Genomic DNA, 15,942 nt, shown 5'->3' with positions numbered 1-15,942 from the left:
TTATAAAACTGTAGAATAATAACAGAATTAAATAGATGGTCAAGAATCAAACAATTTGTGCATCATGATTCAATGCTGCAATTCGATTCATTGTGCTGTTCTGGCCTTGGCCACCAGGAGACAGTATTATACTGCGCTGTCATAAAGACATAACCGGAAAAGAAGAGATTTTTTTCTACTACTACTGTGAGTGATTCAGTAAAATGCTGGATATTAGTTATTTCTCATAGAGGATATATGTCAAAGTGTTGTTAAATGATCTGTCTGTTGAACTGTTCCACCGTTTGCGTTCGAATATGCGTTTCTTCTAAAACTGACACTGTCGATGCCACCCATTAGCATGCCAATGGAGATCTTCATTGTTTGTTAGCATCAAGCTAAACGGACATTTTTCTAAGAAAGCTACAGTATGTTGTTTTACAAACTCCAATTCCAATGAATATGCAGATATGTCCCTGAAAAAGATGCTGTTACGAGGTGTAATTCTCTTAGTTGTATGATTAGTGCGACAGTAAACTCAACTGCAAGTGGCATCAACTCATTCACTGTCATTGACGTATTTATTTGTCTTTTCACAGCCCAGCCATTCAATCCCAGGAACTCATTTGTATTTTTTTCAAATGTTTTCAAACGTTACGGTAAAAGTGGGTCTGAAAATGTCAGTGAATGAGTTAAACAGCTTGAATCCTCTTTTTTTTTTTTTTTTTTTAAATTGGTCAACATTTGCCAAACTGCTACTTGTTGTGAAGTGAGTTGAATTGTGTTCACTGCTACTATAAAGCGCTCAAATCTCAAGTTCAAGCTCACAAATAAAAGCGAAAAAATCATCCGCATGACAGCTCATATCTCAAAAAACTCTTGAGTCAGGTCACTTGTATTTCAAGACACCACTGCATGTGCTTTCCATTAGACAGTGACAACTGATATAGAATAGAATGTCATAATTTCATATTATGTATCAGATGACATAAAATGACATTTAAATGGTAACGCCAGTGATGCTGATCACCTGAACTATTTCAATACATTTCTTTAAACTGTAAAAGCTTCACTTACATTTCTTGTCACTCTTCTCACTCTGCATGGTAAAGTAGAAAAAAACATATTGATCAACAATATTATATTTATTGCTGTGATAGTGCATGAGGAAGGCTTTGTTTACCTCGTCATCAATGTCTTGCTCTGAATCGGACTCCTACGAGAAGGAAGGAAACAAGAAATGTTCAACAATGACATATTTCACATCTAGTATGATTTTAATTCAATTTTAGACTGACCTTGGAATATGTTGGGAGGGTTATGTTAAGGTTGCAGATTGCATTATGGTTCAGACTGCGGTATGTGCGTGGTTCTTTGGTGAAGGAAAGCCGACCACATGGCTCCTGTGCTGTGTCCCTAATCTGTGAATCAATTCAAAAACACAATTGACTCACTGAATAAACTGGTAGAAAGTTTAAATGTGTAAAACCCTGTGCGCTGACATACTTTAATGAAAAGGGCTAGTCGGTTTTCTTTGAAGGCAAAGAAGCTGAAGACATGATGCTGCCCACTCTTCGTTAGAGGCACCAGATTTCCAAAACAGTCAGCAAATATTGGTTTTCCTTCCAGGACCTGAGTTAATATAACAAGAATTATCATTATTCATCCAGCGCCAAGGTCGAGATATGTTGCTTGAGTTTTTTTTCATTGGGAGGGGTTAATGTGGGTCTGATGTGCTTGCCCTTAAATTGCACGCATTTGAGAAGTGGTAATGAGCCAAACTACCAACAGAGGGTAGCGGTGAACCATTTTAGATTCCCACCTGTTTGCCAACTGCTTACAGTGGGAGTAGGAAGACTTCACCGTGGCGGTTAATCTGAAGCATACACTCAAGCAGGGAAATATATGTATCTATATCACATTATGTGTTCTGATGGTTAGCAGATGTATGTGGGATTCTTAAACGAAAAAAGTACAACGGCAAACTTGGAAATATGACGAGGTTGTCCTGTGAACAGTCACTTATGGCTGACAGCCATCCTGGTGAGTTGGTGTCACTCCACTGCTTGTTTTTCATTAAATAGATTATTATTTTAAACTCAAAAGCCAATCCTAAATGTTGATCACACTCTAGAAGAGTCCCTCTTCTAGATTTAACTCCTCCCACTCAGTGTCACACTGCACCTCAACATCTCGGCTTCGTGCAACTTCTGTGAAGTTCTCTTGCTGCTCCAGCGTCTTGTCCATTTTGTCATCAGTCATGCAGAAACAGCGAAGGCGTGCTTCAATGGGGTCCAAGGTCTTGGCAAAGATGACAAACTTGGCCATATAGGGGACACAAATGATCTCTCTGTACAACTGAGAGCCAAAACTAACAGAATCCTGGACTTGTCGACAGTCTATCAGCCAGAATCTAAAAACGCGAAAGACACTTAAGAGTCAGTGACATGACAGTGTAATATTATTCACGGTAAATGAACGAAAACATGCACTACACATGATCGTTACCTTGCTGACACATTGGTCGTGAAGGAAACACACTGATTCACAAAGGTAAGAGGTGTAGAGCCGGTGATGTCTTCCCATTGAGCCGGTGTTGTCCCGCCTGAAACAGAAACAGGTTTTGTTATTTGAGTGAAAAAAAAATAAAAAATTCCCCAGACTTACCCGTAATACTGCAAAGCAAACGTAAAGTTGGCGTTTCCCCGCTATACACAGGTCCGACTCCTTCATTGTTTGAGCTCTTGGGAATCGGGATTGTCATGGTGATTGGCTTGTGGAACTTCCTTCTTCTTGGTTCCAGTGTGACAATTGGACTGAATGTCGCCTTGTTACCAAGGATCTTTCTCACCATGTCAACTTCAATGGGTTGAGCCTGAGACATTTACCAAAAGCCATGAACATGTGTCATCTCATGGCCCACATCGCATGCGTGTACGGTACAGACCTGTAGCCCAACTCGGATCTTCTTGGTGAGGGCTCCCTCAGGGAAGACAGCCTGCACCTGAGGAACAAGAGTGCTACTGAGGACGCCGCCCTCTGGACCGATCAGATGGCTGTCCTGCTTTATCCTAGAAACCACGGCAAAATACTGTGGGAAGTCCCGCGTGATGATGCGGCAGATTCTTTTCTTCTCGAGCTCTTCGGGGGAATCCAGTTCTATGAAATCCATACATACTCAACATTAGCAACGGAGAATCGCAAGTTTTATGACCAATGGTGTTGAAATTTTACATTCAAAAACTCAAGACAAGAACAAGTCTTTGAAACACAAAGATTCAGGAAAGTTCAACCCAAGATCAGGTAAAAGCTTGACGAAACCATCTGTAGAAATAACATAGTAGATGTTTCTCATATGTATGACTTGCAGTTGAGTCTGAGCGAGAGAACAACCCCACTTTCACACCCCTCCAAAAGTGGTCTTCAGACCAAGTCTGAGTACTACAAGATATGAGAACCCCTTTGTCATCAAAATGTGAATGCATACATAATTTAGAATTTGTGATTTGACTAGAATGTTCCAGGAAAAATATGACTGTAACATTGCCCATAATTTAAGAATTTGCACTCTATCACACATACCAAGTGTCATATGTCTGCAAATCTCAGGAGATCTCACCTCTTCCCGAAAATAACATTATAGTTCATAAAGTTCATGGTATGATAACAGCTTCAACAGCGACTGTGTTTGGCAGTGATTTGGGAGCTTCTTTCCAAGATGTATGCATTGATGTAAAATATGTATTTTTAAAATCATCTCCAAAAAGTGGCATTAAAGTCACACAAATGTTACTGTGACTGTGCTGCAACGTTGTTAGTCATTATACACCCTTTTTTTTTTTTAACCTGCACGATTGGCATCCCATCAGTGACTCAACTGCTTTGATCCCTTACTTTCATCCATTCCATTAAGTATCTGGTTGAGCTCCTCTTCGGTGAAATCACAGTGGTGCTCCCTCCAGTTTTCTCCCGTTTCACTCCTCAAGATGACCAACTCCCTCTCGGTGCCCCTCAGAGCAGCAAAATGTGGGATCTCCACAATCACAGGACTAATGGGAGAAACAAAATAAGCGAATTAGAATTACTTGAGAAATATAGTTACAATATGTCAAAGCTAATGTGATATGTGCAATAAAGTATGAACCATTTTCAAAAGAAAAATAACAGAATTTCAAATAATATTGGGCGTAAGTCATGCAGGAAAACATTAAAAGGCATTTCTTATATTAAAAAAAAGAAAAGAAAAATATTTCGTTCTCTATTAACACACCAAAAGCAAAATAACAAAACAAGATCAGTGGATGTGCAGTATAAAAAAAAACACAGGAATAATTCAACAATATAAGAGGCAACAAAAAAAAATATTTTAGACTGGTGCTTGGAACCTTTCTAAAGGCATAATTTTAGTCTGAAAAAAACCCACTAGTTGGTTGTCTTGCAGTGCCACATTGTTCCTCAAAGCGCTGTGGCCAGAAGAAGCAAAAGCCAATTCCATAATCATTTGTACTTTCTTTTTCAACTGGCAATCAAAAAATAAACAAATGAAAAAATGGCTATTTCTTTTGTTCTTTTTCTTAAATTTTACCATTAATAATTTAAAAAAGTATATATAAGCCTAAAATTGAAATATGAAAAATCTTACATTTCATATTACTAACTACAGAACAAAATAATCAGTTACTTTTTCCACACTTTTTTCTTTGACGATTGCCAACCGAATATGGAAAAGCCAAATGATACGCAGATTAAAATGATACATTGAAATGAACATTATTTATTTACTCGAAACCTAAGGAAGGGAGCTGAATGCATAATCTCATGCCGATTGTATACCGGCCCATCTTTCAACCAGGCTGAATAACTTAGACACTGTAGTGCCGCCCCCTTACTGGTTTGGAGTGCAATAATAATCAATTGCTCATCCAGACAAATTATACCTTTAACCCTATCATGAAAGACACAACAACATAAAAAAAAAAGGAAAAAAAAAGAAAGAATCTTGGATGAATACTGGATCTTGGGGTGGGCAGGGTGAACCCCTCCTACCCGAGGAACTTGGTTCCTGGAGGGCCTAGTTGCAGGATGCGACTGACCAGGCTCTCGCCCTCATTCAGAGGGGGCGGAGCTGTGGGAAGGTGAAGCTTACTGATCCATGTGCAGCACAGGAAGGAGTGAAGAAGACAGTATGAACAGAACACACCAGCGTAAAACCACCCACACACACACCCCGACAGCCACTCACACTGACCCCGAGTCCAACACACACTTACCCCAGGAACTGGGCTCCGGTGGGTCCCACTTCAATGATGCGACCAGCTAGCCCCTCACCTTCGACCATCGGGGGCATGGAGGCCAGACGGTGTCTTTTCACTAGCCTGCATGTCACCCTGGTAGGTGCAGAACACTTCCTTGGCGGCACGATGATTCTTAGGCCATTATGACGGCAGCCTCGCATAGCCCCGCCTCTTGCGTCTACCATGAAACTGACCAGAAAGCTAAAAGACAGGCACGTACCACAATTAGCATAAAAGCTGGTAGATTGTAAAATAATTTTGTTGACTAAGCAACTCCATGCAGACAAAGCAAAGACGGTAAAAAGGGGTTCAAGTTTCATCAACGTTCAGCATTGATATGAAAACAAGGACACTATGGTCACAGTTGGTTCAAGGCAATTCTCAAGTTTCATTCCACTCAATATGTTAGTTGCAAGCAAGGCAGGCAAATAACAATTTTCTTTCGGAAGAATTATACATCTGTCGAAAAAAAAAAAAAAATCAACAATTTAAAGAGGGAAGTCAACCCAAACATATTTTTTTCAAGAATATGTGTTATAGTTGAAACAAGGCATTCTGATAAATATTGCGTTTGTTGAATAAGAGTTAATCCACCCGTTTTTAGCCGTCTCTGGGGGCGGCCATTTTGTCACTTCCATCGACTGAAAATGACATCACAACTGCTCAGGGCTCAGGTAACGACCTATTATGGCTGACCTGTTTTCTGAAGCTGAGCATTTTCAATCGACAGAAGTGACAAAATGGTCTCGCCCCTGAGATGGCTAAAAATGGGTGGATTTTGCAGCTTGACTCATATTCCACAAACGCAATATTAATCAGAATGCCGTGTTTCAACTAGAGGGCCTGCTGGAAACATATTCTTGAAAAAAACTGTGTTTGGGTTGATTTCCCCTCTAAAAAAGCGTTCTGCAAATTCTCTCCACACTAAGTTTAAGATGCCCACAATAATTAAACACGATAACTCACACTGAATAGATACGCTGTATGTATTTCTCATTACACTTGCCTTAATAAACAATATTAATTATTAAAAATATGAATTATTATTCTTATTGTTGTTACATAGCATTGTTCATCCGGCTATTATTAATACAACATAGAAATAAGGTGAAATATTACAAACATTTCACTGTATGATGCTGATCAAACTATGTACAAGCACAGTAATAAACGTACTGTAAATGAATCTCAGAAAGTGTCAATCAACACTAATCTTAATGATCAGAATCTAGGATTCAGATCTTGTATTGGATTGTGTACCAGATTACGATGACCTGTAATTGACCAATCTGGGGAATCTGTAGTTAACAAGATGTGCAAAATCGTGCATTAGCAAACCATGCATGGAGTAATATGGAGATGGAGGAACGTTTTTACTTTTATGATAAGGCAAATCGAAGAGCATATGAGTAAAAGGGCAAAGAGGAGAGGAGGCAGAGAACGAAGGCAAAACAAAAGAGAATCACCTGCTGTTGTCATGGTCTAGGCAAGGAGACGAATGGCTAAAAGCAGAATACAACAACAACACGCTATCACAAATCACAACAGACGAGTGTGTGCACACAGAAGCCACAAGACAATAAAAAAGAGGGAAAAAAAATAACTGAAAAGTGAATTAAAGTGAGAAAAATAAAAGACAAAAGTAAAAAAGGGACTCAATCTAAACGTACAACGCCATTAAATGTGTGTGAGCAGCCTCATTTAAATGATATAACACTGCTGCAGTGTCACTTCACCAAGAAACCAGTAACGGTGTGTGCGCGTGTGTGAAGTCATACCCAGAGTGCAGCAGACTGGACGACAACACCACATTATCAAGGTGCTCAGCCCCCCAGCTCAAGCGGAACGAGTCCTTGTCTTGCTCCCTCGACAGCGCCGACACCTACAGACCAACAAAACGATACTTGTCTTTGACGATAATTCGCAAAACGTGTCAGTGTATTCTATTGTTTTTAAATATAATTTATCCTCACTTGATGGCTGGTAATCATGTCCTCAATGAGAACGCCATCCCTCTGATGGAAGCTTTGGTGCTGAGGCCTGTTTGACACATTTATTTATTCACAACATGTGTGGATAATAAATAAACAAACAAATCAATATACTGTATAAAAAAAATATATATATATATATATATATATATATATATATGTGTGTCATTTTCAGGCGACAGAAGTGACAAAATGGCCACCCCCTGAGATGGCTTTTGCTGCTTAACTCATATTCCACAAACGCTATATTAATCAGAATGCTGTGTTTCTACTAGTGGGCCTGCATAGAACATATTTTAGAAAAAAAATCTGTGTGGGTTGATTCCCCCTTTTAGGTTTGAATTATTATGAATAAAATATTTTTCTTACATCACTCTTGGTTTTATCGGACTGTTAAAACGTCCCCCTTTTTTTTGGTGTATATGTTCTACTGCATTGCTCAGTGTGTGGTGTTTTGTATTTATTTGCGACCTGTCCAGGTTGTGGCTCATGTAGCTGAAGCTGTCCAAATAGTGTCCTGGTAGAGAGTCATCGCCAAGCTCTCGGAGATCCTCTGCTCTCAGGTACTCGCCTCCGTCGCCTGTCATAGTGTCCTCACCTGCACAAGAGACATGTTTGCGGTGTCAGCAAGTACAACAGTACATATTTCATTTCAACATGACATATTTGCATGATTACTCATCTGACATTAATACAACCTTTTTATGTTTGCACCTCTCAAGTATAGCATTCAATTAAAAAAAATAATCTTAATCTGTCACCCCACGGCAGTGCCTGCTCATCTTATAAGTTTCATTTCTTCTTTTTTTAGTTTTTCACATGTTAATTCAGTTTTCGGTCATTATGAATATGAAAAGTTACATTGTAATATTATATTCTATTTGCTGAGGGACACCAACTCGGACTTGAATTTGAATATAACAGCACGAAGCTTGTGGTTTTGTGATTCTGAGAGTGTGCAGGTGATGCAGCATCTTAATACAGACATTTTTTTGAAACAGTGATGATGACTTCAGACATGTTAAAGGCAAAATGCTGAGAGAATAGACTGGAGTCTGGGAGAAAACGCATGCAAATAAACACGTCTATGTAAACAAAATGTTTTGTTTACAAAGTGTTGAGATGCTAATATGAAAAACAGATGCGCTGTGATATGATTTAAGAGTTCTCACAATGTCACACTGTGCTTTTAGATTGTTGTAAAAAATTAGATTGTTGATTATGATGAGTAGGAATAGATTACTTTTATTTATTTAGTTTTTGTTTTCATTAAATAAAACATGTTAAATAGGGATAATAAGTAGTGTAGTGCGAATAAAACAAAGTAGTGTCAATTTTAGCATGACGTTTTCTGTTTGTGTTTTAAATGTTTAGGTCCCTGAGAGGGAATAGTGACACAAGATTGTTCTATACAATTACACAAGCAACACACTGTGGAAAAAGAAAAAAAAATCGGAGAATACCTGTGGTAAAACACATCGAATTTGAACATAATGGTAGTTGAGCATAACAAATTAGTATAATTAACACCAGGTGGACCGACAAAATGCAGCGGTACCTTCCAGCTCAGAGCAAGGATCGTCTTCAAACCCCAGAGCTATGAAACATAATTCTTTTAACACTACATAATCCACAACATGTAAACTGCAGTCAATGGTTAAATGAAAGACCAAAAAAAAAAAAAAAACAATAAATCCTCACCTTCTTCATCAGACACATCAAGGATTTCCGTCATGGTCTCTGGGACATTGAGTTTGTGTTTCTCTGTGACCGTCTGAGAGGACAGAAAAAAATGTTAGCGCATGGCATGCATTTTAAAATCAATTTACTGGTAATCAAACATTCAAAGCAGTTACTGTTGTGGTAGTGATGACTTCCTCAGTGACCACTTTCAGCGTGTCCACCACTGAGATGTAACCCAGACGCCTGGCAATGGATAGAGCAGTGTTTCCATTCTAAAATGAGGAAAAATAATTGATTTCTTATTTTTGGGCCACAAAATATTTGCCAAGACTTTTGCCGTTTTTCTCACCACTGTAGTAGCACTCGGTTTGGCCCCGTGCTGCAACAAAACATTGATTATATGCGTGTTCCCTTGTTGTGCTGCCTGGTGGAGAGGTGTGTATCCGTTCTACAGGGCAGATGGAACACAAGTGTTTAATCGTTTTTACAATGAAAACTCAAATATTTATCAGTGCCCTAATACAGCTACCTGGATCTTACCTTTGTTTTGGCGTTGACACTGGCACCTTGCTGTAACAGGAAGTTGACCATCTTGGCATTTCCATAGTGACAGGCTACTATTAGAGGTGTATAGCCAAGCTGACGTGTGGAAAAAAATAATAGCAGAGTTTACGACTTATTGTCAATTTACCAATGTCAAGTTGTCACTCTTTCTTCATGAGCTATCAAAATGTGCTATTTGGTGCAGCTCAATGTGTTACCTAACAGAAAAAAGGAAAAAGAAAAAGTCATACTAATCCTGATTTTGTGGCTGACGTGAGATGTGACCATTAAACTAATTTGTTACTTTTGAAGAATATACACAATGCACAGCATTAAAAAATGGCGGTACGTCAATGAGGCCAGTAAATGGCAGAATCTCTATTCGACTCTTAGGGGGTCGTGTTTTTTTTTTTTTTTTTTAAACTCTTTAAAACAGTCATCCTAATAACATGTCTGCAGCATGCTTTTGTCAAATATCCCAAGGGTGAAGAGCTATAATTTGATTAAAAACACCTGCTAAGATGTGTTTTTGCGTGTGTACCTTTGTTTGCTGGTCCAGGTTGGCATCATGTTTGGCTAATACTTCTGCAGCACTGACCCTGTCCTCTTGTGCTGTGAGATGCAGAGGAGTCAGTCCGCTCTGTAACACAAAAAGACACTGTGGGTCACCATAAACAGCAATGATCGGTTCGTTACACATGCAGTGGCTATCTGCAAAGCTGATCTGGCAAAAGTGATGAGAAAGTTGGAGCCAGGATGATGAAGAGTTGTTTATCATTCATTCAAGTCCATGCCTCCGAGACTGCCAGCTATTAGAAAAGCCAGAAGTGGTGCAACAGAGTACTAGCGGTGTGCTCTTTTGTTGTTTTTTCACGATTGCATATTTTTTTCCCTCAGAATTGAGTGATTCCGTATTTTTCCCCTCTGCTTGGTCTAAACAAGTAATAGTTGCGGACTACGGGGGATGTCATGATATCCAAATGTCACGATATTACGTTTTTGTACATGATCACAGCAGTGACAAAGAAATAGACTTGGCCAGTCATTTTCTTCTCATGTGTTCCACTTGGCTCAGTGGCACAAAGTATCATGGTCTATGTTGATCACATCACGATGGAGATGTTGTAATATTGTAATGTGATGACAATATAAAAATCGCCGTTATCGTTGAATGCCACTTTTTTTTTTTCCTTGAATTCTTTCAGTGTTTCTTAAAAAAAAAAGAACCTTGCCATTTGAAATAACTTTAGTGTCATGTCTTTTTTCCTACAAAGTTAAACAACTAAATGAACATCCTCTGAGAATGGTGAATCCTAATTTCTGACAGGGATTGTATGAGTAGAAAAAGTTCAATACCATATGTATTTGGGCAGACAAAAAAATACCAGCTTGACTCTATGAGCATCGACACCAAACTATTTCTGGGACCTTGGTTGCTGTGTTGATGTGAGCTCCTTTGCCCAGAAGCAAGCTGGCCATCTCGGCGTGTCCCTCCTGTGCAGCCAGGTGAAGAGGACTGACTCCCTGTTTGGTCAGAACATTGGTCTCTGCACCATAATGCAGCAGGGCTAGCGCAATGTTAGTCTGGTTCTTTTTGGCCGCGATGTGAAGGGGAGTGTAGCCATTCTGTAGAAATAAAAGCAAACAGCGGCAAAATGAATTCCTCATCACGAGTAAAGCAGAACCCTCTGCAACTTTGCAATCAAATGTGTGGTTTATGCTAACTAACAAGGTTCAGCCATACATCAATACTGTGAGGCAGTAGTCCTCACCTTTGCAGTAGCATGCGGTGAGGCCCCTTTGTCCAGCAGCAGGAGCGCCACCTCTTGGTTGTCATAATGAGCCGCTACATGGAGCGGCGTTAGTCCATTCTGTATGAGTAAGCATTTTGTTACACGATTGAGTTGCATGAAACAGTTCTGTAGGTCTATAATTCCTTAGACATATTCACTGATAAACTGCATCAGCTGCATCTGCATACATCTACATCTAATAAAGAATCCACAACAATAAAAAATGATGCCTTCACAAATTCATCCATCCATCCATTAGCTATACCGCTTATCCTCACAAGGGTCGCGGGCGTGCTGGAGCCTATCCCAGCTGTCTTTGGGCAGTAGGCGGGGGACACCCTGAATTGGTTGCCAGCCAATCGCAGGGCACACGGAGACAAACATCCGCACTCCCAATCATAGCTAGGGGCAATTTAGAGTGTCCAATCAACTTACCATGCATGTTTTTGGAATGTGGGAGGAAACCGGAGTACCCGGAGCAAACCCACGCAGGCACGGGGAGAACATGCAAACTCCACACAGGGAGGCCGGAGCCGGGATCGAACCCACGACCTCTGAACTGTGAGGCGGACGTGCTAACCAGTCGACCACCGTGCCGCCCTTCACAAATTCATTAATAATAATAATTAGAATTATTTTTGCCTTCGTCTTTTTATACAGAAAAACAATTTGATATCTTTTGTCCCTTTCATTTTTTTCTTTTTAAAGGGGAAGTCAACCCAAACATATTTTTTTCAAGAATATGTTGTATGCAGGCCCACTAGTTGAAACACGGAAATCACGGCTCACCTGTTTTCTGAAGCTGAGCTATGATTGGTCGTTATCTGAGCCCTGAGGCACCGTCATGTCATTTTCAGTCGACAGAAGTGACAAAATGCCCCCCCCCCCGCAGAGATGGCTAAAAACGGGTGGATTTTGTTGCTTAACTCATATTCCACAAACACAATATTAATGAGAATGCTGTGTTTCAATTAGTGGGAGTGCATAGAACATATTCTTGAAAAAAATATGTTTGGTTTGACTTCTGCTTTAAATATACTATTTTTTCATGTTATCTGTTCTGTGTATGGTGCAATATAAATAAATTTGTCATGCTTTATTTACCAAGTGAGGCCTGTTGATGATGAATACTATAGAACTGCAGAATTACACAGCATCATATCGAAATCTGACTGGTATAGTATATTATCATACTGCTGAATAAGTCAAACAAATCAACAAACCATCTTTACATAGACACAGGTTAGAAATTACACAGGTTATCAACAATCATTTTAGTGATTGTCTTTAAAGCAACATTCTGTATAGAGGTAAAAAGTAAAAGAAAAAAAAAAATCCCAAACAACAGCTTCACCTCACCTTGCCCGCATCATCAGGGAGAGCTTTGCGTTGAAGTAGTAGTTTTGCCACATCAAGGCTTCCGTACTTAGCGGCTACATGTAATGGAGTAAATCCTTTCTGTGGTAGTGGGAAAACCAGAATAGAAAAAAAATATATAACAAGTAAATTGAAGTCATGTTTAGCTGTGTATTGTAAGACTCATTCTTTTGTTCACCTTGGTGGCCATCGAGTGTGAAGCCCCGGCCTCCAGCAGCACGGCGGCTGTCTCCACTTGGCCCTCTCTGGCTGAAATGTGGAGTGGGGTGTAACCATTGACGGTGGCAGCATCCGGGTGGGCCATGTGCTGCAGGAGCAGCTGGACAATGTCGGTTTTGCCTAATCGGGATGCAATGTGGAGGGGAGTCTGGTCCTCCTGTGATTGCAGGATGAACTTGGGTTATGAGATGTACACTCAGCACAACATTAGCTACGCACACACAGTCTTAATGAGGTCCACAACAAGAACAGTTCAGTTCTTATTAGATTGTACAGGTGTACTGAAGCAGAAATATGGTCAGTGCTGACTCACCCTGGCCATGGCATCCACAAGTGCTCCATTTCTCAGCAAACAGCGCACCACCTCCATCTGGCCTGCTCGGGCCGCCATGTGTAGAGCTGTCTCGCCACGCTTTTGACCAAAGACGGAACATTGTTATGCAAGGCAGAATTATTGTTTTGTCTTGGAAAGAAGAAGTCAACCCAAACATTTTTTTTTTTTTTTTTTGCAGAATATGTTGTACGCAGGCACGCTAGTCTAAACACGGCATTCTGGTTAATATTGCGTTTGTGGAATATGACAACTCCACCTGCATTGAACATATTCTGGAAAAAATATGTTTGGGTTGACTTCCCCTATAAGAATCAGAGAGAACCAAGCTGTCCAATGCCAGATTTGATTTGACTGTTATTTCATTGGTTAAGAGGTGTGTCTTAATGCTTTATGACAGAGATTGCTTATATATATATATATATATATATCCCTTCTATTGTACGCACCCAAATTCCAGTGAAGTTGGGACATTGTGTAAAATGTAAATAAAAACAAAATACAATGATTTGCAAATCCTTTCCAACCTATAATCATTTGAATGCACTACAAAGACAATGTATTTAATGGTCAATTAATCAATTCCTTCTAAAAATGCATACAATAAAGAACAAAAAAAATGAGGGAAAAAAACCACTCAATAAATGCATAATTTAAAAATAGGGAGTTACTTTTCAATCACCCTGATATAGCGCCAAACTTACAATGTTGCGGACATCAGGAGAGGCTCCATTCTGCAGTAGAAGTAGAACAATGTTGAGGTGGCCCATGAAGGCAGCGACATGGATGGGTGTCAAACCAGACTAAAAAAGAAAATCATTGGAGCAAAGATGGTTATATATCCCATGGTTACTTAGCATCAATTATTGGACTTAAAAAAAACATCCGAGCGTCTCACCTCAGTAATAGCCTGGATGGATGCTCCATATTTCACCAGCAATTCCATCACTTTCACCCTATTCTTTTTACAAGCGATGTGTAGGGGAGTGAATCCATTCTAATAGCGAGAGAAAGATGTATTTCAAACTCATGCGACCCGCTGTCACGTTCGTGCCCAATATGTGTGCATACTAGCGCTCTGGCATTGGGATTGGCCTTCTTATCGAGCAGCAGCTTGGTGACCCTGTAGTGGCCACAATGAGCTGCGACGTGCAGCGCTGTGAGGTAGTCCAATGTGACATCGTCCACTGGAGCCTTGTCCTGCAGCAGCAGCTTCACACATTCCACGTGGTCGCCCTGGGCTGACATGTGCAGTGGGGACAATCCATTCTGTGGTTGATGAAGAAACATAGCATCATCTTCTATCATGCCCTTACCAGTTACCAGGCAGGTACACGATGTAATGAGAGAAACGGCTCGTTATAGGGCTTTGATTTATGATCTGGAAGAGTGTCTCTTTGTTTCATGTACTATGTTCCCTTTGTCATACAGCGTGACACTTCATAAGGCACGCTGGCACAATATAATGCATTTCTTGTAGATACGAGTGCTCTCTTTTTTACCGTTTCTTCGGTGTCTCTAATAGATTACACCATAGTTGCCGATCACAAAATATGAGTATATTAGTGGAGTAGTACCTTTGTTCTGGCTAAAATAGGCGCTCCTTTCTCCAGCAGCAACTCAACTGCTGGGTCATGTCCACTCCTGGCTGCACAGTGTAGAGGCGTAAGCCCATCCTACGATGATCAAGTTCAAGTGAGTTAAGATGGTTGACTTGAATAGAGCAGCGCATTTGGTAACCGTGAGAGAGCATCAGGAGGATATTAAATTTTACGTAATAGGTGCAAAAATGATTGTTCATTTATTCCATCTATATCAGTGACATATAATGACAGCAGAACCATGAAACATGTTTCCACTAGAGGGCAGAATGGCCAATGAGCTCTTAGCATACAGCGTCACGGTTTAGCATCTAAATTCTTGAGTAAACAGTTGAGTATAAGCCTTATGAAAGACTTTTTTTTTTTAAACAGCAATACAAACAACACCATGAACATTGTGGTCCGAAGTGCACATCCAACTATAACATCGTTATATACTGTACGTAAATAACTACGGATAAGTACGTACACACTAATAATGCCAAACACAGATAAAAAAAAAACTAACAAAACAAGAACTTAAATACACACGCAACAAAACTTTTGACATTTTCACCTTAAATAACAGGAAATGTTCATAGTAACATTAAAACAATACCATATGGATGTTCTATGACCAAACGGGATCATTTATTAGCTTATTGCTAACCTATCTAATGTAACGTCACCACAACATTAGGAAGAATATTGACTTAGAGCTTCACGTGACATTTTTGTTTGCTGGTGTGCGGTGGTGTGATTTTTCTGGAAAATGTAAAATATGTGTCTTGGCTCAAGGTACGCTGGAACAAAGGCTAAACGGCTGCTATGTTGACTGTTTTGCAAAAGCCGGTTTGCTGACTCACCCTGGTTTTAGCATCGATCTGAGCTCCTCGGTCCAACAGCAGGGCCACCATGTTGGTGTTGCCTCTCTTTGAGGCCACGTGCAGAGGCGTTATTCCATTCTGACAGGATAGACGAGAACACAGTGGGAAGGACGTGAATGCTATTACAAGATTACAGCAACTCAGTGACTTTCAGGCACAGCCCAGATATTGGCTTTAAAATACTGAATCGTAAAAAGAATTTACAAAGTCATACAAATAAATAACAAGCTCTTTCAATAAGAAAGCATCAACAAACAATAGACTC

The 15,942-nt window shown here is 39.9% G+C and overlaps 1 protein-coding gene across 6 annotated transcripts in view; it reads right to left on the bottom strand.

Annotated features, from left to right (window-relative positions):
• ank2a (ankyrin 2a, neuronal) overlaps positions 1 to 15,942 on the bottom strand; it is an 87,342-nt gene that overhangs the window by 39,028 nt on the left and 32,372 nt on the right. For 4 of the 6 annotated variants that reach the window (XM_086032402.1, XM_086032398.1, XM_086032396.1 and 1 more), the window contains exons 9-38: positions 15,657 to 15,755; positions 14,788 to 14,886; positions 14,282 to 14,479; positions 14,109 to 14,207; positions 13,915 to 14,013; positions 13,193 to 13,291; positions 12,839 to 13,036; positions 12,643 to 12,741; positions 11,263 to 11,361; positions 10,919 to 11,116; positions 10,032 to 10,130; positions 9,488 to 9,586; positions 9,297 to 9,395; positions 9,121 to 9,219; positions 8,966 to 9,038; positions 7,736 to 7,862; positions 7,247 to 7,313; positions 7,052 to 7,155; positions 6,740 to 6,775; positions 5,250 to 5,474; positions 5,026 to 5,124; positions 3,874 to 4,028; positions 2,927 to 3,138; positions 2,647 to 2,854; positions 2,488 to 2,584; positions 2,164 to 2,392; positions 1,486 to 1,611; positions 1,278 to 1,400; positions 1,163 to 1,195; positions 1,057 to 1,078 (exon numbers count right to left, since the gene is read on the bottom strand). In XM_086032402.1, the coding sequence (XP_085888528.1) occupies positions 1,057 to 1,078; positions 1,163 to 1,195; positions 1,278 to 1,400; positions 1,486 to 1,611; positions 2,164 to 2,392; positions 2,488 to 2,584; positions 2,647 to 2,854; positions 2,927 to 3,138; positions 3,874 to 4,028; positions 5,026 to 5,124; positions 5,250 to 5,474; positions 6,740 to 6,775; positions 7,052 to 7,155; positions 7,247 to 7,313; positions 7,736 to 7,862; positions 8,966 to 9,038; positions 9,121 to 9,219; positions 9,297 to 9,395; positions 9,488 to 9,586; positions 10,032 to 10,130; positions 10,919 to 11,116; positions 11,263 to 11,361; positions 12,643 to 12,741; positions 12,839 to 13,036; positions 13,193 to 13,291; positions 13,915 to 14,013; positions 14,109 to 14,207; positions 14,282 to 14,479; positions 14,788 to 14,886; positions 15,657 to 15,755 (3,619 nt within the window). The remainder of the gene's footprint in view (positions 1 to 1,056; positions 1,079 to 1,162; positions 1,196 to 1,277; positions 1,401 to 1,485; positions 1,612 to 2,163; positions 2,393 to 2,487; positions 2,585 to 2,646; positions 2,855 to 2,926; positions 3,139 to 3,873; positions 4,029 to 5,025; positions 5,125 to 5,249; positions 5,475 to 6,739; positions 6,776 to 7,051; positions 7,156 to 7,246; positions 7,314 to 7,735; positions 7,863 to 8,965; positions 9,039 to 9,120; positions 9,220 to 9,296; positions 9,396 to 9,487; positions 9,587 to 10,031; positions 10,131 to 10,918; positions 11,117 to 11,262; positions 11,362 to 12,642; positions 12,742 to 12,838; positions 13,037 to 13,192; positions 13,292 to 13,914; positions 14,014 to 14,108; positions 14,208 to 14,281; positions 14,480 to 14,787; positions 14,887 to 15,656; positions 15,756 to 15,942) is intronic. The other 2 variants (XM_086032400.1, XM_086032399.1) reach the window with 2 other exon arrangements.

This window comes from Filicampus tigris, chromosome 6, assembly GCF_054856515.1.
Source record: "Filicampus tigris isolate MCC_2025a chromosome 6, RoL_Ftig_1.0, whole genome shotgun sequence".
Classification (NCBI taxonomy): domain Eukaryota; kingdom Metazoa; phylum Chordata; class Actinopteri; order Syngnathiformes; family Syngnathidae; genus Filicampus; species Filicampus tigris.
Note: the sequence above shows the minus strand (reverse complement) of the source record. Positions and strands in the feature narration are given on the sequence as shown.